The 22,706-nt window shown below is 40.2% G+C and overlaps 3 protein-coding genes across 5 annotated transcripts; 2 read left to right on the forward strand and 1 right to left on the reverse strand.

Moving 5' to 3' along the window:
- The first annotated feature begins 1,474 nt into the window (after positions 1–1,474).
- On the forward strand, positions 1,475–8,312 carry lrp11 (low density lipoprotein receptor-related protein 11). The gene is made up of 9 exons (XM_028605707.1): positions 1,475–2,288; positions 3,324–3,481; positions 4,215–4,356; positions 4,999–5,124; positions 5,306–5,497; positions 6,755–6,922; positions 7,013–7,069; positions 7,153–7,245; positions 7,341–8,312. The coding sequence occupies exons 1-9, from the start codon at positions 1,721–1,723 to the stop codon at positions 7,493–7,495; spliced, it is 1,659 nt and encodes a 552-aa protein (XP_028461508.1). The 5' UTR covers positions 1,475–1,720; the 3' UTR covers positions 7,496–8,312.
- Positions 8,313–8,842: 530 nt separating this feature from the next.
- Positions 8,843–16,937, reverse strand: pcmt (protein-L-isoaspartate (D-aspartate) O-methyltransferase). Of its 2 annotated transcripts, none has more exons than XM_028605431.1 (8): positions 16,772–16,937; positions 14,090–14,194; positions 13,952–13,983; positions 13,419–13,523; positions 13,135–13,255; positions 11,320–11,405; positions 10,332–10,501; positions 8,843–9,806 (listed from the first exon to the last, which is right to left on the reverse strand). In XM_028605431.1, the coding sequence occupies exons 1-8, from the start codon at positions 16,824–16,826 to the stop codon at positions 9,794–9,796; spliced, it is 687 nt and encodes a 228-aa protein (XP_028461232.1). In that variant the 5' UTR covers positions 16,827–16,937; the 3' UTR covers positions 8,843–9,793. The 2 variants fall into 2 exon arrangements, with proteins under 2 accessions (XP_028461232.1, XP_028461233.1); XM_028605432.1 differs by having other exon boundaries at positions 10,275–10,501; positions 16,772–16,933.
- A 113-nt stretch (positions 16,938–17,050) lies between these two features.
- Positions 17,051–22,086, forward strand: nup43 (nucleoporin 43). 2 transcript variants are annotated; one of them, XM_028605429.1, is made up of 8 exons: positions 17,051–17,132; positions 17,868–17,990; positions 18,414–18,491; positions 19,569–19,731; positions 20,018–20,153; positions 20,278–20,429; positions 20,577–20,693; positions 21,591–22,086. In XM_028605429.1, the coding sequence occupies exons 2-8, from the start codon at positions 17,916–17,918 to the stop codon at positions 21,818–21,820; spliced, it is 951 nt and encodes a 316-aa protein (XP_028461230.1). In that variant the 5' UTR covers positions 17,051–17,132; positions 17,868–17,915; the 3' UTR covers positions 21,821–22,086. The 2 variants fall into 2 exon arrangements, with proteins under 2 accessions (XP_028461230.1, XP_028461229.1); XM_028605428.1 differs by lacking the exon at positions 17,051–17,132 and adding an exon at positions 17,180–17,446.
- The last annotated feature ends 620 nt before the right edge of the window (positions 22,087–22,706 follow it).

Raw genomic sequence — 22,706 nt, forward strand, 5'->3', positions numbered from 1 at the left:
ACATTTATTGTATAGTATTGTATTTTCTAGTGTCACAAATTATAGGATACAATATTCAGTTGGTATAATTAATATTACATGAAATCATTTGCTCTGTTTTTAATGTTGTACACTGACATAATTGTGCTTATCCTGCTTGTGTAGACATCAATATTTTGTATGATATCTATGTGTGAAGATATGATCATTCAATCTGATGTTGTCATGAAAAATCTGAAATGCAAGCAAATTCTTATGGAAGAGCCTTGACCTTTTTTTATTTAAACGTTTCAGAAATGGAGAAACCGTTTCAGAAATGGGGAACATAATCATGAGCAGTGTGTCCGTTTTGTTTCATATCTAAAATGATTCAATATTTTTGTGTCATATTGTTAAAATAAAATGTTTCATCTTGAACTGTGAAAAAAATGTGTTTGGATATTCTGTTACAAATGTGATTGGATATAGTAAAGTAGATTTTTTTTTGAAAAAATAGTTTGGTGTGATGGTTTCATGAAATGCTTCCTCTACTCATAGAGAGAAAAGTCACAGTGCTACTTGTTTTTAAAACAATGTTGACAATTAATTTTCAAATGCTTATACTGTTCTCCATAGGCATTTTAAGTTAGATTTCCATTTTCCAGCCATAAATTATGATTTTTACTTTTCAAAAGTGAAAAATGACGTTACCTTTAGTAAATGCAAAACTTGGCTCTGCCCAGTTACAGTAGGCTAGAAAATGATACCTATAAAGGTGTTGTGGTATGATATGGTCATGTCAAAAAGTGAAACAGAATAAACTGATTAGCAAATAAAGTAGCATAATAAACCATTTCAGAGCAGCAGTAATTCCATTTGTTTTTCTGAAACTTGCTTTTTATTTCACATTTCATAAGAAATATTGTAGTTTTTACATAATATAATCTCATAGAGGCCATTCAATGTGCTTTACAGAGTAAAATGAATGAAGATACAGATGCAGGCAGTCAACAGTATTGACTCAACACACGCACAGACACACAAAGAAGCTGCCTCAAAACATTACAGGACAATAATTAAAAAAACAACATACAATTAGCTTAGGGCTACAACAAAAACTATAGCTAAAGAAATAAAACTGTCTCCCATGTGTGTTGCTGCTGTTCAAACGAATATATAGTGTGCCTGTTTATAAAAAGCAAACACCAGTAGGCCTAGAAAGTCGAGACAGGGAGGTAAATAGAGCTAACGTTACAGGTGTGTTAGCTTTCCACTTGCCCTATCTATCCATCATTGTGACGTCAGTGGTTTCTGTTGAGCAGCCAAACGTTCTGGTCTCGCCTTTATGCTCAGCTCATCGTATATTTTTTGCATAATTTATTTTTGATCAATGTGCTAATGCTATTCCTACTTGTATCTTTGTATGTTGATTTTTTTAATAAAAAAATAAATAAAATAAAACGTTCTGGTCTCGCGCTCGCGGCCGTCTTCCTCCTCACCATGACAACGACAGATTTCTAGCATCGTCAGAGGACGACCCGTAATCTCCTTCGCTCATGATTTAGCCATAGACTGTTAATATTAATTAATAATATACAGTCTATGGATTTAGCTAGCTAGAGACGGATATTGTTAAAAAATACCGTGTTTTATGTAATTATTATAGAGATATATTTCATGTAGGAGCCGTCTTTGCGGTGTGGATGCGTCGGAGACCAGCCGGAGGCAGAAGAGGGAGACGCCGTTTAACTGCGTGAACAACATGGCTCTTCTTCAGCATCCCCGGCTGCTGCTGCTCGCTTGTGTTGTCCTGTTGAGCGCTGTCCAACGTATCTACACTCGGTCTTTGCCAATATCGGATCTAAAATCCAAAATATCAGGGGTGGAGGAGCTGTTGGAGGAATTCCGCAAGCAGCTCCAGCAGGACCAGACGTACAGGACAGGCGAAGTGATTGACTCCTGTGTGGGCGACTTTAACGCCGTCGGGGAGCGCATCATCCGAGCCAAGGCCTCCATCGAGCAAGGGGCCACCTTCCTCCTAGCCCCGGACAGGGTGTACACCTTGAAGGACTGTCTGCACGCCTGCTGCTCCCAGCCTCACTGCACCGTGGCGGTGGTCCAGCAGGACCTGAGGCAACCCGGGGACAGTCTCAGCTGCTACCTGTTCAACTGCACCTACAGGAATAAAAATGTATGCTCCTTTGCACCGCAACAGGGCTTCACTACATACAGCCGGACTCCCAACACAACGCAGGGACACCTCCCTGTAACATCCAGCGGTTCAGCCGGGAGGCCCGGGGAAGGACATCCGGATGAGGTGGATACACAAGGTGGGAGATGCTGGCTTAAATCACAGGCTTACAGGCTAACAGCAACCTACATTTTTAAAGGATTGCTCTATAGGATTTATCTTGATTTAGATTATGTTGTTCATGCAATGTGTTGACATTACAATTCCTGCAGGGCCCTTGGTTACACTTGTAGTTACCAATTTCTATTGTTCACTCATTATGCTGGATAGTTATTACATTTGTTATGGACAACTGATAAATAATCAATAGGTAACATTTTACCCAGCAGTTCATAAATAAAAGCTGTATATTTAGCATGTATCTATTGTGTAAGGCCATATTGGAAAGGCTTATGCACTATATTAATTATATATTATATTTTATAGAACAGAAATGAACCCCCCCGACGGTAATTTATGCTCCCTTTTCCTTAAGGTTTGGGCAAAGGTTGGTACCTAAAACTTGAGTGGGTTTAAGAAAACGTGACTGTAGTCTCAGTTTAATATCTCTAGTAAGTAAGATAATACTGATCTGATTATCACAATCACCACCTATTTGGTGATTGTGATAATCAGATCAGTCTGGACCTATTCTTTTCAGTCAAATAGTTTCATTCCTATTTTCATAACCTGGTTACAGCATACAATTTATTACTTAAAACATAAAACATACATGGTTATTAATATCAGCACTGTTACAACTTTATTTTACTCAACACTGTATACTAACTTATCTGTATTAAGCAGGCAGGTTGAGTTAATGATTTACCTTTCAGGTTCTAGCTGTGCAAAATTAGACCAGGCCACTGAGACCAGCAGCAGGTGTTTTTTATCTCAACCATTTACCAACAAAGCAAATCTATTCTAGTTTTGGATTGTTTGTCATACAAACCAATATATCTGAAGTCGCCGTTAGCTTTTAAGAAATTGTCTCTGGCATTTCCCCCTATTTTGCAGCAATTATAGACCAAACGATTAACAACACAGGACATGAAAGAGTAAAATTGAAATTAAGTAGGCATGTAGTACACACCCTCCATATTTTCACGTTTTTTTCCTGTTTTTGATTTTGCAGATGTGGATGAGCCTCCTCGCAGTGATGCTGGACAGGATGTGGTGATCCAGCTGCCCACAGATTGGGCTGTCCTGGATGGACGGGACAGTGTGGACGACCATGGCATAAACCACTATGAATGGACTCTCGTCAAGGGGGACACAGCCATCAATATGAAGGTCAGTGAATGCTCATAGCCAAGGCAACTAGCGGTAAAATGATTGAATGCAGTTTAGTTTGGGTGCTCAACGTGAGAATGAAAGCCTGAAAACAAGCACAGGAGATCACACAGAGTGAGTTAAGAATATATACAGGAATATCTCTATTGTTCCTTCTTCTCACAGGGGTCAGTTGATGCTAACATTTTAATTTGCGGTATGAATAGTCACTAATCACCCTCACAGACACCAGTGTCAAATTGCTTGTTTGTTATAGTTAAGTCAGCAGGGCAGCTTGCGGCCAGAGCTCCATAATACCTGCTGTACCAACAGAGATAAGAGTTTATTATGCCCAAACCTGCCCCAAGGACAGCAGAAATGTTGGAGCCTGCTCTCTGTTAACAGCTTAGAGGCAACATGTGAAACGCTACGCTACAAAGCATCCTACTTTTTATATAAATACTCTTTACACTGTTCATCTGTGGTCAATTTTCACCATTTTCTGACTTTACTGAATAGTTAATCCACAGCAACAGTGAATCTTTTTTTGTCAATTTAAAAAACATTTTTCCAAAGCCAGTACATTTAAAAGAAAAATAATGATGCTGAAATCTGATTTTGTTGCCTGTAGCACTAACTTCTGCTGTCATTTTTAAGAGGAGACCAACTTTGGAGAACTTAGAAAGGTCTGAGAAAAATCTCAATCTGTGCATATGTGATTCATTAATATCTGATCTTTTTGCATCTGTTGAAGGCGTCTCATCCAGGGCTGCTGAAGCTCAGCGGTCTGCAGGAGGGAGTCTACTCCTTCCAAATGACTGTCACTGACACATCGGGCCAGAAAAGCTCTGACAACGTCTCTGTCACTGTGCTGGCCCCAAAGCACCAAGCAGAAGGTGACGTGTTCACCAAAACATAGGTCTATGTTGTGTTTTTATTCCTTTTCAAGCTCCTTTCAAATTTATTGTTAATTCTTATGAGGTGCGATATATTGCTGGCTTTTCTTTCACATTAATCGACCCTTACGAACTGAAAGTTTCTTGAGTTGTTTATCTCAATCATATAAAATGGCAGCACTAATGTTGTAACAACATTAAAGAACATGTACAGTACTTTCACCATTTTCAGTTTTTTTAAAGATGGGGCTTTGTGGTTACAGTCCAATACTGTTACAGCACAAATCCGTCCCGCTGCAGATTTAGATCCGGCCCGTATATCAATTTGGGTTCACAATAAATTTTGGCCCGCCTAGTTGTTCGCAACACCAAAAACAAAATGTCCGAAAAAGAAACAAATTTATAAAAAGGTGATAAATATCTGAGAAAGCCACAAAAAAGTCCCCAACAAAAATGAAGAAAAAAGCTACCAAAATGTTTTAAAAAGTGACATGCAGTAACAAAAGCACGTCAATGAACTCTATACATGTCTGGCCCTCGGTGTGATTCTATTTTTCCAGTGTGGCCCTTAGTGAAAATGAGTTTGACACCCCTGTGTTACAGTATAGCCATGTGTGTAGCTGTAACTTTCTGTGCCCACAGTGTGTACAGGCCTCTGTTCAAAGTACCAGTTCAAGTGTGATGACGGCTGCTGTATTGACATCACCTACGCTTGTGATGGGAAGCAACACTGTCCTGACCGCTCTGATGAAGACTTCTGCCCAATCTGTAAGAAACCCTTGTTCTTCAGAAATGTATGTTTTGTTTGTTTAAATTGTGAAGACATTTTATAATCTCTTAACATCTTGTAATATCAGGTTCAGTTAATGGAATGCAAGAATTAAGGAAAACTTCATCAAAAGCATATGGATCTTCCCACCGTTCATTTGTTTTTCTGTAATTTCTTTAGTTGAGAGCAACAGGAAGTCAGTGACCCACTCTGCCGATCATCGGCCTGTAGCCCAGACAGATGAGGCAGAGGATGGCTCCATGCCCCAGACTGGGCCCAGAAAGACCATAGAGAACATCATAACACCTCAGGACAGGAGCCATGCCGCTCCTCCACAAAGTCCCACTCAACAGGAGGCTTCGGCCAGTCAATGTAAGGTTGTGTTTGTGTTTGAAGAGCTTTATTCTCACTTACAGTCTATCTAGTATCTGCACAAAGCAATGTGGTGATACAACATAGAGTGGTAGTTTCAAATAAATGGTTGGATGGGAGTCCACAAGCCTTGCTTTTACTTTATCTGTATTTGGTCAAATGTTTGCATCACAATATGATCCTCCATCACTGTGCCATTAGTGCAGTATCCCTTTGTGGCGAGGCAGAGAGTGTTTGTAGTGTGTGTCTGGACATAGAAGCAGATGGAGGCCCTGTAGGCAGCCATTGACTCATAGCACTGAGCTGAAAATGCTGGCGAAGCCACAGGGCCACTCAGCATTCCCTGGGAAAGCAGTTCTTTGCCTGCATCCCCTGTGAGTGCTGGAACAAAGCCCCTCTGTCCCCTCTGCCATCTGATCCCTGAATCAGACTGAGACGGACCAAAAGGGACCCTATTGGTATTTTACTGCAGGTATTACGCTCTCAGGAGTCTTTTCTTCATATCACGAATGCTCAGTCCCATGTCTAAATGCTTGGCTAACTAAGACCATACCCCATTGCTTAGAAGAAAGAGATCAAGTATAATGGGTTTAAAAAAAATACTAAAATTTTAACTCTCAGTTGGTTGTGAATATTGTTGTTTATGGGAATGCATTGACTCTCCTCGGGCTGCAACTTAGCTTTCCCTGTCCCTTTTCCCTTTTCAATAAAGTCTTATCTCATTCATCAATATTTTGGCCACTTGGAGGAGACAAGCTGTTAACACAACAATGACCTATGGTGAACAGTAAGGCATGGTGTCAGTAAGCAGTCGCCTATTTACACATCCAGCAGACCTAGAGCAATATTAGCTTTAATTTGGAGTTGTGTGTCTGGCCACCTGGCAAATGTAAATCTAATATTCACTCTCTTATAGCTCAGGTTTGAACTCCACCAACTCAAATATCTGACTCTGTAGCTGCTAAACTGTGTTCACCAGCTATTCGCTAACTGTGTCTGTCTTAAACTTATGTGGAGTCAGTGTATACTATACAATATCTGCGCAGATGTATTCCTTCAAAATCTTTCATGTGAGATAATAAAGTTTATTGTACATCAAAAAAACACTGGTGCAATTGTTTTGACAAAGTAATGATGCTAATGATGATAAATGCAATACTTTAACTTCGCCCACGTCTTCTGTACTCCATGAGGCACTCCTAATGTGTGTCACACAGAAGGTTGATTGTGTCTGACTCCTTCTCTCTGTTGCTGTAGATCCATGTGCTGCAGCTCCAGTTGTCGGACCCTGTAAAGGCACCTTCCCGCGCTGGTACTATGACCAAAACGAAGGAGAATGCAAACACTTCCTGTATGGCGGTTGCCAGGGCAACCATAACAACTTCCTCCAGGAATCTGACTGTGTCAGTGAATGCATACAAAAAGGTCAGAATCTGCTTCTTGCCTATTTCTTCTTTTTAATCTAATTTTATAATTGCAACAACATAAAACATCTTTATTATAAACATCTTTTAGGGCCAGCTTTCAAACCAGCAACTGTGGCTCCTCCAATAACCAAACAGACTGAGATAGGTAAAGCCACAGTGTATTTTAATAAAACTAACTACTGCCATATCTGTTTTCCAATCTAAATTGTATTTGAACTTTTCTTGAAGTTGGCCCTAGAGTCTCCCAGAGCCAATCAGAGAGCAACGTCCCTGTCTCCAAACCATTTCCTGTAATAGGAGGACATCCAGGACCAGAGTCAGGTAAGACCTAACGTTACCGTTTTGGTTTATGTGTACCTCTTGTTCTTTTGTATGTCTTCCAAATGTTTCCATATGGCCTCTATTTCATCCTGAAGGTGCAATTCTTCCTCTGGCTCTCGGCCTAATCATCACTGCACTGCTGCTGCTTATGATTGGCTGTCGTCTCAGACTTGTTCGACACAAGCTGAAGAAAGCTCGACCCCTCACCACGGAGGAGTCAGATTACCTCATCAACGGCATGTACCTGTAGCCAATCAGCCACAGGCAGCAGAAACATGGGTGTTGTAACCAGAGCTTGAGCCAGGACTTTTTGAATTGGCACTCTTGTTTCTTGCAGCCCAGTGTCTCTAATTTGTCCTAACTTCAGGGTGGAAATATCCCAAATCTCTTCTCTCATGAACGTTTCTGAACATCACCACACTGAACCCCTCTGACTGGTAAATCTGCTGCTGATAGATGCCGCCTTCAAAGCCATTGACACATATTCAGATGCTTGTGAATTCATATTTATGTGGTTTAAGAAAATCGGAATGAAACCACGATTAAAGAGTCGGCATTGCTAGTTCGATACTGACATACAGCTGTTAACATTCCCCCCCAGTGACTTCTGGGATACATACAGTACCAGACTCTTTTTTTTTTTTCCCTTATTAAAATGAAATCTATTTCTAAAACACAGGTTACTTTGATGCCAAACATTTTTATTTCCACTTGTGATGTATTTTTCCTAATTAGTGCTGCACAAAAATATGGTGTTTCTGCCACTGGGTGGCACTAATGTGGCATGTTTGTGCTGTACATTTGATTTAAGTTAACTTGCCTGAAGAGCAGAAATGTAACACATTGGAGTGCCTGTCAAAGCTGATTAGCAATCAGCAACAAATTATTCTTAGTTTCTCAGAATCACATAAAGCCATAGCAAATTCTAACTGTTAAATTCTTTTGCTGTCTAAATGTTGTTGCATATATTTCTTTATTGAGCAAACCTATGTGGCGTATCTACTATATTTGCACACATGTATTCCCTCAAAGTGCTGTCTTTAATGTGAGAAATTAAAGTTCATTATATATCAAAAACACTGGTGAGATCTGTTGATAAAGTAATGAACAAAAATGCAACACGTAACCTTTTACCACATCTTTACTTAAGGCCTTTAGTTGTTTTATAAGTTATTTGTTAATTTTAAAGACTGAAAGGTTTACACTACACAATTACACCCAAATTATCTGCGGCTTTCATTCAAAACTGATCCAACATATTTTCATTTTAAATTTGACTATTTTTAGACAAAAAAGGAAAATATTTTTCCACCAGATTATGTGAAAAGTGTGCATTTAGACCACCATATAGGGAAAATAGTTTACAAAATTAGATGTAAAAATCATTTAAAATCAGCACATTTTAACAACTTTTTTTGGTGGCTAGTCACATATTTCTTAGGGGTGGGGTTGCGCTTAAAGAATCTGGACTCCTGACCTCCGTAATTCTAAAATACTTGTTCCAGCTCTGCCTGCAAGACTTCATGATGAAACATATATTTAACACTAGGTTGCGGCCTGCACACAAGAGATTCAACAACAAAAGACAAAAAAAAAAAAACATAAAGCATCTTTTTATTTTTCATGTGCCAGTCCAGAAATTGTGAAAGCCAAATATCATCCGTCACCCAAAATAAAATGTGCTTTTTGATTTCAAGAAAACAGACATTCATTTGCTTTATATTGTTGGGAGTTTATTTTGGCAAATCAGTGACAACCCCATTTGGTATCAGTCACCAGAAGAGCCTGCGCAAATTGTTAATGGAACACCAGCGGCGGAAAGCAACAGATCACCAGGTGGAAAGCACAGCCCTGCACGTGCATGTGTCGGTGTTATTAGTGCTCAGCTCTCTTTGCAGTATGTTCAGTATGATCCAATGTGTTGCTTATTCTATGTGTAGAATGACCTAAGAGTGCTGTGCATCAAACAGGACGTGTGGGTTACATCAGCCATTGTGTTGCCTGTGTGTGTGTGTGTGTGTCCTAATAATGCTGGCAAAAAGCTCATATTTTAGCAGAGAAGTCTACAGTTAGATGATCCACACACACACGCTGTAGCTAGGTGAGTTATCTAGAAGTGTCAGGCTTTCCTCGTTGTTGTCCGGCATTCCTCCTACAGTCAGCTTTGATGCTGCTGAAATGTAATACTGCAAAAATGGCTGATTGCAAATCAAATGAAAACCACAAAAAAAATAATAATAATCAAACAAACCTAAAATCCAGCAGTTAAAAAGAATACATAACCAAAAAGATGCAGGCCTGAAAAAAAAAAAAAAAAAAAAAAAAAAAAAAAAAAAAAAAAAGAGCCTTTTTTCACTATTTCTGTGCTGAGCATCAAGCAGTCTTTCTCCCCAGCCCTTTTTGGCTGTCACCAATGTGATACACTAGCCCATTGTTAGACTTAAACAAAAAGAGCATGTTTTATTATGCTTATGGGCTGTTTGACCCCCATCCCAAGTTTTTTCCAGGTTCAAACTCAAAAGGTGGATTATGGGCTGTCTTCTCCTCTTCAAAGTTCATCCCTGTGACAGAGAGAAGTCAAATGTCAGAAAAGGCATTAAAAGAAGAGATGACATGCAAGAAAGCCAACCATCCTCCTGTCATGCAAACACAAAGAGTTACCGTCACATGGACAATGTTAAGATCACAGTAAAAATGCTAAACAGTTTTGTCTACATCTCACAGAGTAGAAGATCAAACAGAATAGTCAGGGAGATTGTTTTTAAAGTGTTATTGGCATCCAAATTCAAAAAGAACTCATGCTCTGGAAAACCAAGCATATTTTGTGTTTGTGACTAGGACTTCAAATTGCATCAGTCAGGCAGGTTTTTAATCGAACCAATTAGGAACAAGGGAGTTTAAAAAAACAAAAAACGATGAAGGAAACGTGCAGCTAGTTGGTATGGTATGGAAGAAGCAAAAAATGTCAACCAGCAGCAAAAATGCAGCCCCTTGTGATCCATTGCCTGCTCCAAGCCACACCATTTCACCTTTGCCACTGTGAGAAGGAGAGAGAGGGAGGAGGGGGAGAAAGAAGTCACTTCCACCTGGACCACTGCTTGTCTTTGTCTGTTAAAGGCACATAAATCACCCCCATCAAGGGCTTCATTTTGGTGCTGCCGTCCTCCAACTTATCATACTGCTCCAGCATCTGGTTTCCTCCCGCCGGGCCAACGGGCAGAATCAGCCGGCCGCCAGGCTTCAACTGGTCCAGAAGCTGGGAGAGAGAGAGAGAGAGAGAGAGAGAGAGAGAGAGAGAGAGAGAGAGAGAGAGAGAGAGAGAGAGAGAGAGAGAGAGAGAAGGTGGATGGATGGGAGTCAATAGCACTGATACAAGGGGACCCGGACCAATATGCTTTTATGCAGTTTTTCCCCATTACATGGTACCTGCTCGACTCGAACGCGGTGCCCCGTCCTCCATTTTCCGTTGCAGATTTAGTACCGCCTCATGCCTGAGGCGAGCGTGGCTGGTCGCCATAGCGACGCCGCAGGAAACTGCCGTGACCTAACGCGACACACACACAGAATGTCAAAGGTGTGTTGTTTTTGACTCTCGCCATGTGGCTGTCGCCACAGCCAGAAGACACATTTTGTTTCAAAAGAAGCTGGAGGCAGCAAAAAAAACAAAAAAAACACAGCTGGCTAAACTATTTAAAAATGGCGGGTTTGTTCAGGACACCGATTAGTGACGATTCTCTACCACCAATCAGTAGTCTGCAGGTTTTCACGTCACCTTTTGGTATCGCCTCAGCTCGCTTGGAACCTGGACGGAGGTGGTACTAAAAAAAAGTACCTGTAAGCAGGTACCAGGGACTTACTTTCATAATGGAAAACCAAAAAAGGCGAGTAGAGTCGAGGCGAGTCGAGCAGGTACCATGTAATGGAAAAAAAACACCATTAGAAAGACATTCCAGGATTCCTGGTAACAATCCTGAAACACAAATGTATTACTATTTTTTATTTATTTTTTACGTTGGTGAATTGGGATTAATGTGACCTCCATCATCAGCTCGGAAATTATTCAGATTGACTTACAGCTTGGGGGACATTGGGTGCTGCTGCGCCAACATGGATGGCATCATAAGGTGCTTCCTCAGTGTGGCCCAGTCGCCCGTCTCCCACTGAAACACACACACACACACACACACACACACACACACACACACACACACACACACACACACACACACACACACACACACACACACACACACACACACACACACACACACACACACACACACACACACACACACACACACACACACACACACACACACTATTATTTCTGTCTACTCTTTATTTACATCAATTGCAGTTACTCATTAAAGCACTGCAGTTCTGGCAACTCCTCTTTCATGCTGTATCTCTCTGGTTAATCTATTGATCATGTTTTGAATCAGCTAGTTAATTATTTAGTCTAAGAAATGTCACAAATACAGACAAGTTCCCGTCACATGTTGCCAGAGCCCAAAGATATAAAGCGGAGTCATATGGAACAAAAAGTATTTGCGCTCAATACGTTGGTGCTGTATCAGTAACGTGACAATATTTCGAGTATGACATCTAGTTTCTTTCACAAAGTGCATCAACACTTGTGGAGATTTCTAAAAATATACAAGTGATATCTTAAAAATAGTTTATTCTGATATCAGCCAAAATCTTCTTGACATCAAATAGTTTGTCTTGTTTGAAGTCTAGGCGCAAAAAGCTTTAGTTTTCAGCTCAGCTCAAAACGTTGATGTTGTGTTGTGTTTTCTTCTCTACCCTTTTGCTGGGAGGTATTGCCTTTTCATAGTTTATAGTAGTAGTTTTGTTTGCACACTTCTTTGTGTAATTACTTTCAGGCCAAATTACACGTCAAAGTGAATACAGAATATTTAGCAGCATCCAGCAAATGTTTGGTACTTATACACAATATCTAGAACGGTGGACAAAACTGGAATTTATTTTTCTGTTGCCTGACTAAACTGAGACACAAGATCACAAGGAAAAAAAACTGAACCTGAAGTAAACAGATATGTTTGCCCACCAACACTTACAATCTGTCAAAACTGTAGCTGCAATTCTTTTTTAAATATAACAGAGCAAAGGCTGCTTGTCTGTTGACTGCCTACTTTTATTTATAGCCTAGTTGTGTCTGCACTACCACCCTCTAGCAGAGCAGGTGAAAGTAGGCACTCAATTATTTATTTAACACTGCACAACCCTGTCTGCTGATGTTATGTTTGTGTCCCCGCTAAAGAGAAGATGGCAAGCACTAAGGAGTGTTACCTTGTTTTGAAAGGGTCAGCTGAAAATTCTGCTATGCAGATAATTCCCAGAAAAAGACAAAAACATAAATGGCTGTTACCTTTCATCTAGTCTCGCATTGCCAGACCTTCCTCCACAGCGCTGCGGAGGAGGGTGTGGCTAGTCCACACAGCATTCCCGGGATGGGAGAAAAAACGTGCTCTGGCTTATTGACATTTCTTTTAAACCAATCACAATCGTCTTGGGCAGCACTAAGCGCCGGACGGAGCCACGGTGCCGCTGCAAAATAGCCTCGGGAAGGAACTTGTTTTGGTGGAACATGTGTACATTCAAAAGGTTGTTTTAGTCGCGCTAAAGACAGAAAACTCAGATTGGACAGATAGTCTAGCTAGCTGTCTGGATTTACCCTCCAGAGGAACAGTTAACCATAATCCTCAGAAATCCCCCGGAGTTTAGAATTCCAAACACAAAGAAAGCGGAAGGTAAAGGACATCCGGCCGAAAAGAGGTGCATCCGGCGGAATTTCCGGCGGCAACGGAGCAATCCCGGAAGTGGAACGTCGTGGATACAGACTACCTTTCATCAAAGACATCTTACCTAGTAGCTTGACTCTGCCCGATGTTATCAAACTGGGGTCGTCTTTCTTCACATTGGTTACAGACTCGTCTACGAGCTCTTTGATGTGATCAATTCCTATAACTTTCCCTTTAGCACCAACCTGCAAAGCACAAGAGGGAGCGTTTGGCGCTCGGTTCATAATAGCAATATCACACCATTTAACATGCTAATTGGTTGACAAGCCAATTCATCTTTCAGTTTAAATCAAATCAGAATGCCACCAAAGAGAAATCGTATGTGTTTACCCGTCATGTGTGGCTCACCATTCGTGCGAAGCAAACCGAGAGGATCCCACTGCCGGAGCCGACGTCCAGAGCTTTGGCTCCCTCATACAGCTGGTCGTGTAGAAGCTCCAGGGCGTAGGCGTGCTGGGTGGAGGGAGGGGACATCAACAAGGAAACTGCATGTCAACCCAACAGTCAGCATACATATTGCATCTTACACTGCCTGTGATGAGGTAAATCCCACGCAGTACAGCTAACTGGCCAACATCACTACTTGTCTCTTTCTGTGTCTGTTAACATTACAAAATTATCAGTTTTATTTATTTTTTTAATAATTTTCCAGTTTTTTGACACTTCTGCCAGAAAGGTTTACCTGCAATTGTAATCCATTAAAGATTGATGATAAGGTTTGATTTGGAATAAAAAGGTGGAGGTAATTTGTATTTCTCTGGCTGCTTCTCTTCGTTATCTACTGAATGACTGCATGGGAGCAAGCTTTACAACAACAAAAAACTGTTCACAGTTGGTATTCACAAGATGCAGAAATGTCTGAGAGTCTTTTAAAGTCATACCATGTGTGGGGCACTGATGGTTGCTTGATAGCCTTTTGGTTAAAAGAGAGATTGTGTTAGTTCCTCCATCGGATATCAGACTGTATTTGGATTCCAGACTGTGCTGCGATGCATGAATAATGACACGAGCGGACGTACCTATTGACTGTGGCGAGTCCATGTACGGATTACACCTAGAGAAATGGGCTCGGTCTGTGGCCAGCATGACTTCATAGACCTTGTCGGACTTAATAATGCCATTTTCTGGGGATGCAAAAGAGTCTGTGTCAATCCCTATTATGGAAACATAAACAGGTACAAACACCAGGCGGGAATATATTACATAATATTGCAGCAGATGCAAATAGGAATACATAAAAGAAAAATAACATACAGGCAAGGACAGACAGAATTCAGGGATATTAGGCATTACACAGCCAATTACTAGAATTACTGGTACCTTTTGGATGTGAAATATGACATGTACCGTGAGAAGTTATGAACCATCAGAATTGCTATCTATTCCTTTAACTCTTACGTATTAGACCATTGTGGGCAAATTTTCAAATCAATGAGCAGGACTTTTTTATGGCTAAATTGAATTTGTAGATTATTTTGTGTCACTGTGATGATATTTCATTGAATTAACCAAAAACAAATATTCTTGTCTGGCGTTTTAATAAATTCTCAACTGATTTTCTAGAAAATGTATTATATCTTGACATACAATTACATATATTGTGATAGAAGCTTTTGTCCATGTCATCCTCCCTATGGTAATGGCACGTATTAGAGAGAAAAATGAAGAGAATAAAACTATATACATGATATATATACTGTATGTATATGCAGGGAGAACAGTGGAGAATACTGGGACAAAAAGGAATTATAAACATATTGAACATATATGTATGAAAAACTGAGACTATCAGAGAAAATGTAGGACAAAATGAAGTCAGCAGCACTCAGGCAGGAAGCTTACAGCAGCAAAGTGTTAAAGTTTATAGAGGTGTGGTGGAAGAAACTAAAAAAACTTCCCAAATATTGTCTTGAGAATAATCCCTCATAACAGGTTCCTGTAGCAGCTGGTGCCAAAGGCAGGAGAAGCCAACGACAGCCGGCGCTGCTCTCATTACCGTCTCTGCTCACCGCCAGAGCTATGTGTCGCTTTAGGATACGTACAAAAAAAAAAAACATACAAGCTGCCAGATGGACACCTACTACTGATTTTGGAAATTAAAATAACCCATACTGGCAGATTTCAAGCGGTTTTCTTCATATTCATAATCTTTGTCAGAATTCTTCAAAATTCTTGGTGCAAGCCCTCAGGAGAAGCAAACAAACTATGTTGTTTCTAGGCTATAAACCCACTTCGTGTACATTTTGGAGACAAATTTAATTTTACTCCAACACAAAACTAGTTGCTGAAATTAAAGAAATCATGAGGCAGTCACTGCCTTGTATTACTGCCTGTACAGGCCAGTCCTAGTCACTGGTCAGGAGGACACTAACTATTTAAAAAAAGGCATGAATTAGCATGCATCCCGAGTGTGACCTGCTTAAATTCAGTTTATGCCATTTTCAGCCATTTGTGTGTCTAAATGGGTCAGTGTCCAGTGAAGTGTTCAATCAGGAGGAGCAGAAAACCAAAGTAATGACCACTTAAAGAGCAAACAGCCCCTATACAGTAGCCAATTAAAGGTTTTAACTTGAAATAAGTGTCTTATACAAATGCTAGAAAAAGTCAATTTGCATAGTTGGCGGACATCAAAATGGTATGCTAATGAATTTGAGTAAAAAGCCTTTTGGTGAAAGACTATTGCAACATATGGTCAATTTAATAAACAGAGCCATAAAATAATATCTGCCAAGAAAGATAAAGAAAGAAGAATATGCAAATTATGCTTTCATTAAAAAGAAGTGTAGAATGTCTGACCACTGCCCTCAGACCATACAGCCTTTAGCAAAATGCTTCCAGCTGAACTTTCTGTTGCAATGCTGGACTGCACAGAATATAAATAGCTCTGGTAGATACTTTATATTGAAAGTGGACATGCACACTCAAGTCTGCAGCTATCATCACGTTGAATATCATTATATGCAAGATCTCATGTCAGATCAGAGCTTGTATGTTGATATAGTGGCTGTCAACCACTGAATGTCCCTCTTAAATCACACAAGGCACTGTCATCTGAATGCAGAATAAGCCATTGTGGCACTGATGACATTGATCACAGTGGTCTTAGCACCTAGACAGCAGCCGTCTAGCAAGGTGGTACACGGAGCCACTGCTGCTTTTTCGTCAGAGCAACAACTAACTGCCGCTCAAACAGCATGCTGCCATTTTCAATTACTCACTAACAAAGGCGCTGTAGAAACTAGCATCACATTTCCAGCTGGCAGTGTCATTCATCTCATGTAAAAGTAAAGTGAATGGCACAGAGATAGATAGCCGTCAATGAATGTGGGCAGGGCACTTAGCTATCGCTAGCTAGCTACAATGTCCCCAAATGACGCACATAGAGCCAGCAGGCTAATCTAACCAACTAACACAAAACTGAAACTGAAATAATATGTGACTATAGGTAATGTGTGTCTTGGTTGTTAATTTATTTTTTTGCAGCGACGGGAGGCATGCATCTGCTCCACAGCGTAAACGTGGTTTGGGAAAGGGGTGGAGAGAGGTAACGCTAGGTCAACAACAACATATCACATAGCTTAGCAACCAGCTAGCTACCGAGCCTCCTGTGTTAAAACACCAGGTTCCAAACTAATCCGTTTTCGGGCGACCTGTCTGCAAAGGCGTCGGTGCTGCCTGCCGTACAAAACATAAGGACTTACTGCGGAGGTTGTTAACAAGCTCTGCGTGGCTGGCTCCTCCAGATTTCCAGGCCATTATTAAACACACTTTGCGGAGTAAGTAGACAGCAGCTGTCAGTGCCGCGCCTGCGCCAAATGTTTTGCCGAGAAAGCTGACAACCTCCAGAGCAGGCGGCGGTGCGGCGGATACGTCACTAGACATCCAAAGTGATTTTACTGCGGGGCGGTCTCTCTAACACACACCCTGATACTGAACAGTGCCATTTTTTTTTTAATATTTCTTATAATATAAGCATCAGCTAAGGTTAATTGCAGAGGAAAACGGCCAGATCGCTCACTCAGTGCATAATCAGAACTGCCGCAGTAACATAGATGGTGGCCGGTAGGTGGAGTGCAACACTTGTTAATAGTAAATGTGCGAAAAGTGGCCAGATTTGATAGTGTGACCTTGTTGGGCCACCGTAGTTACGTACAAAGTAGCAGGCGCGTACGCTGGTTTTGCCCATGAATGCTAAGCTAACACCAGCAATCGTTGTTTTTGTTTTTTTTTAACTTTACGTATGTGAAACTGTTTCAATGGAGAGTGTAAATGCTAAGTACGTGTCCCAGAAAATCAGTAAAACCAGATGGCGCCCTGTATCGCATTCGTCTTTGCAGCAACCAGATATCTTTGCGACTGGCTCGTGGGATAACGAGGTTGGCAAATTGTCGGTTAATGTTTTTTGTAATAATAATAAGATCGCCAAACTTCATAGAATAGTCTATACATTCTACGGGATTTTGCTTTATTGACGGGCTTACACATATTGTAACTGTCAAAACACGACTTAAGACATGTTATAAATGGTAAGGTGTCCTTTCGACATGTAACCAGCGCATGGACAAATAGTATATGAGCCGTCATGTTTAACTAACCTAACCACGTTATTTACTATTAAGGCATAAATGCTGCCTATGTCTGCCAAAATCCTGACATTGAGTGAGACAAGTGGCTGATTAGTGACTGAAGACATTTGGTTATTATGACAAGACAACTGTCAATTGGATCGTATTCTGCTTGTTTGTCGTCTTTGCTTCACATTACAATGAGTATTTCATCAGTGTGTGTCTATTCTAGGATAACAAGATTTCCTTTTGGTCCATTGGGAATCATGGAAGTTCTGGCATGGACGAGGGATTTGAAGGAGACCCACAGCTTTTATGTGAACACAAGCATGATGGAGATGTTCTGGACCTTCAAGTAAGACACTCGTGGGAATCCAAGCTAATGTACCAGCCTATAAATGGCACTAAAGTAAAGAATATTAAAGTTGACCTGAGATGGGCACTTGCCAACATGTAATTTAGGATCAATGAACTGGTGCAACTCTTTTTCTCCTGATCCCTAGATCAATTAGAAATTTATTTTGCAGACAAAATGAAGAGGTCTTTATAAAGGGATTTGTCGCTGTTGTATTTGTTGCAGAGAACATGAACGCACAATTTATTGCATTGTTGTACCAAGACAACAGCATCTTAAAATCAAGAGTGATAGATAATCACACTCATCAATGTAACATTTTTATTGATTTAAGACAGCATATACCAAATGTTTGTTCCTGGGAGAAAAAACGTCTAACTTATAATGTCTGGTTTTTTTTTTCACCTCTGTCTGTTTTTACAGTTTTTGGACCAAGACAGAATTGTCACAACATCGTCAACTGGAGCAGTCACCATCTTCCGCCACCACCAAAACAGTCAGGTACACACTGGCACAATTATGTCTTTCAGGTACACACATTTCACATACAGTGAGCTTATCCATATACACTCTATTTAGGTGGACTTCCATAAAAAGTCTAAAGCATAGGGACAGATTACAGCCATTCACAGCAGAACTTGGTATCACTCTCGTGTTTTCCCTCTGTGCTTCACATGGCACACTTCATGGCCTTGCTGACATTATTTTACAAACTGAAAGATTTATAACATATAAGAAAGCAAGCTAAATCAAAGCGTACACAGATTCGTATTTGGGGATGGTGCATCTGTAAAGTCACTATTGTGCAAGACAAGATTATATAATAATAAGTTTATTTGATATAGCACCTTTTACAGACAAAGTCACAAAGTTCTTCACATGATTGATTTGTAAACATGCAGTAAGATCCAACAGAAAATAAGCAAGGAAAAAAAAATTGAAAGACCTATGAAAATCATTTAAAAGATTAAAACCCAAAGTTACAAACTTGAGTCAAAAGCGAATTTAAACAAATGCGTCTTCAGCTGCTTTTTAAAAGCTTCAACAGAGACTGCAGAACGTAAGACAATAGGAAGGGCATTCCACAGGTTTGGAGCCACCGCTTCAAAGGAACGTTCACCTTTTAGTTTTTAAGCAAGTGGTTAGAAGACATGAGGGACCTGTTAGTAGTGTACGGATGGAGCAGGTCCGATATATAAACAGGTGCCTGACCATGCAAAGCTTTATAAGTCAGAACAAGAACCTTAACTTTAACTCTGATTAGAGAAACATTTGACCTTAACCCTGATTTTAGCTAGGAATAACGAGTGCGTAGACTTACCTAGCTTGACATTTGTCTTGTATTTCTGAGGCCATCTGCCTATTGTGAAATGCATATAATAATTACAGAGATGTCCTCAAGGTATGTAATTAATTACTTTATTTTTAACCCTGATTTAACATGACTAAAGTCACATCAATAGACTAGGAGTTGTCTACACAAATATGTTGCAATTTAAGGAAGGGCATGTTGGACAAAGTGCAAGCATAACATACTTGTGGTTTTGTAAATATATGTCCTCTCTCTCTTGACTGCAGACAATGTCAGTTTCTCAGCGCTGGCCAAGAGTGCATCGTTACCCATGTGACAACGCTCCCTGTACTGGTGTTGTGTGCAGCAGTCCTGAGATTGTTACAGTTGGTGAAGATGGCAAGATTATCGTCTTCAGAGCCGACCAGGAGGGAGTGATTCGAGTCATAGGTGAGATTAAGATTAAGCTACTGTAGCAGCACGTCTCGTTAAAATGAACACAGATAGGGGCGGCCCTTAGCTCACCCAGTAAGAGCATGCTCCCCATGTAGGCTGAGTCCTCTGCAGCGGCCTGGGTTCGAGTCCAACCTGCGGCCCTTTGCTGCATGTCATCCCAAATCATAAAAAAGAAATGCACACAGATTTACAATTTTTAGCATATGATGGCCTCTTCAGGTTATGGGAGTTGAGTATAATGACTAACATGTTTGTTTTTTCATGTTTAACCTTTTGTTAGAGAATGCGGACAGCAGCACGATTCATGCTGTGACTTACCTGAGGACAACAGAGATTTTGACAGTGAACTCTATCGGCCAACTCAAACTGTGGGACTTAAGACAACAGGGCAACTCACCATCCCAGATTCTCTCCTTGTAAGATCTCAAAACAAAAATGACTTTTCTAAACCTTTAATTTTCTGTTCCGCTCTTTCCTTTGTGCATTTTGTATTTGGATGATGTTTTTATGAGCGGTTATAATACGTTGTTTTCCTTTCAGGTCAGGGGATAGACTCCCTCTGCACTGTGTGGACAGACATCCAAACCAACAGCACATTGTTGCCACAGGAGGGCAGGACGGCATGCTCTGTGTCTGGGATGTGAGACAAGGCAGCACACCCTTCTCACTTATGGAGGCCCACTCTGCTGAAAGTAAGATTACATTGTGGGCAGATTAATTAATTTACCGCGTTTATACATACAAATTAATTCTGACGTGGTTGTATATTATATTTTTCTTTTGCAATTACTTTTTGTCATTGTTTTATATATATATTTTTCTTTGTTTTTTCTGTACAGTGTGGGAAGTCCACTTCCACCCAACCAACCCAGATCATCTGTTCACATGCTCAGAGGATGGTTCACTGCTGCACTGGGAGACTTCCACACATTCAGACATGCCCTCTTTCTTACAAGGCAAGTCATATTATTCGGTCTGCTATTCAGTTTAGTCAGCGGGCGGATAACAAACACCTCACAGGAGTTTGAAGTGAAGGCTTATGGTAAAAGGTGCAAAAACCGGTTGCATCTGGGTACCTGGAGCCCCTTTAGAATCATTTCTGGTCTTTCTTTCAAAGTTAAAGTACTAACATGATGCTGCTGTGAAAGTGTAATAATGTGAACAGGTTTAGATGTTAGAGTTTATGGAAAAAAATGTGTTTTTGTCTGTTTAACCCTTGTGTTGTCTTCCCGTCAACCTTGACGGGTTTTTGATGCCTTTTTTTCACAGTTTGTTTTTGCTTTTTCCAACGTTTTAAATTGTTAAATTTTTCTTCTACACGTTTTCAGCGCTTATTTCTGCGTCCCATATTTTATGATATAAAACAAAAATTTAAAACTGGTCAATTTAACCCGAAGTCAACACAAGGGTAGACATAATTTAAAAAACTTAAGTGGTAGAATGTTACTAAGTACATTTGCTGAAGTACTTTTTACTACTTCCATTTTGGGCTGTCAGCAGTGACCTCTGGCCTCCTAAAGCAGTTATCAGATTTTATCTGCAAACGGCTGCATCAAGAGTTGACAAATATACTGTGTATAACCGCACAATCATGTAATAGAAATTGGAATCTTAATCACAGGATAGATAGATATATTTTAAATGTATTAGTCATACAACCGCAGCTTTTATCTGTTGGTTGTCAGGAGTGACCACAGAAACACTAAGTCAGCTAGTGTGATACAGATAGCCAGGAGCTAAAAATCTGGCATATCAACATGCTAAGGAAACTATATACCAACATCATAATAGTCATACAAATCCAAATTAACTTCTAAAATAGTAAATGACATGGTTTCATCATTGTTTTCCAGGTGGCAAGAACAACAGCATGCTTTCTCGCAGTGCGATGGCACCGGCTGGAGGGAACCAGTCTCTCATCAGCACCTGGCTCAGCGGAGACTCCAGTAAAGGCCGCCTGGAAACGACTCACATGCTGCCCAGCCAGACGCTGTCTGTCAACAGCTTGGATGTACTTGGACAATGTCTTGTCTGTGGGACTGACGGAGAGGCCATTTTTGTCAACAGACAGGTCCCAGTTTGAAAGGGTTGTTAGTGCACAGGGCAAGATGTGGATGAAGATCTGTTTGTTTTCATTTGAGCATATGTGGTGCCCCACATACTGTGTTCGAAAGTATGCTTCTAACATTTTCTGTCCTATAATGTTGCATACACGCATTTCTGGATGGATTCATCAATGGATCAAGGTTTTCGTAGATCATTCCAAGCAGAGTATTTTGACAGTACTTTTGTATGGATGTCATTTAAGACTGTTTTGAAATAAACAAATAAATAAGCCTTTAACAGAAATGTCTTTCAGTCCGTTTTGTAGTCGACAGTTTTGTAGTAGAAAGTTGAAATCCAAGGGAGTTTTTTTTTTTTTTTTTTTTTTAAACTTGTCACAAGGGATGTAGCACCACCATCCCTTTAGTCCTCATTTCAATACTGTAGTGCTCTCACAGTAGTACTTCCGGTCTTTCTGTTAAAATTAAAGTCCTTACATGGTGATTTGAAAGACAAGTTTTGTGTGCAGTCTCTAATTGGCGCTCAGTGTGACTGAAATTATGCAGTTTTTAATTGAAATTGAACCTCAGATTTTGATGATTTCTGAGGAAAAATTTTTTTAAACTATTTCTTATACTTGCATGTGTGTTTTTAAATTACTTTTTTAATATGGCTTTCAGCTAACTACCATGTGTTATACTGTGGTATTATTTATTTTTTAGGATGTGCGTGTGCATTTATTATGTTTTGTATGAGATGTTTGTATCTGATATCAACAAGATATGTCATTTTATTTTATAGGGGTTTTACATTTTATTTCACAGTTACAATTTTTTGTTTTGTTTGTTATGGTAAAAATGTTAGAGTTTCTCAATGTGTATTTGTCAGTCTGCAGGGATGTAAAAGTTCTTAAACCTATCCTACCA

This window comes from Perca flavescens, chromosome 18 (genome assembly GCF_004354835.1).
Source record: "Perca flavescens isolate YP-PL-M2 chromosome 18, PFLA_1.0, whole genome shotgun sequence".
NCBI classification, from domain to species: Eukaryota; Metazoa; Chordata; class Actinopteri; order Perciformes; family Percidae; genus Perca; species Perca flavescens.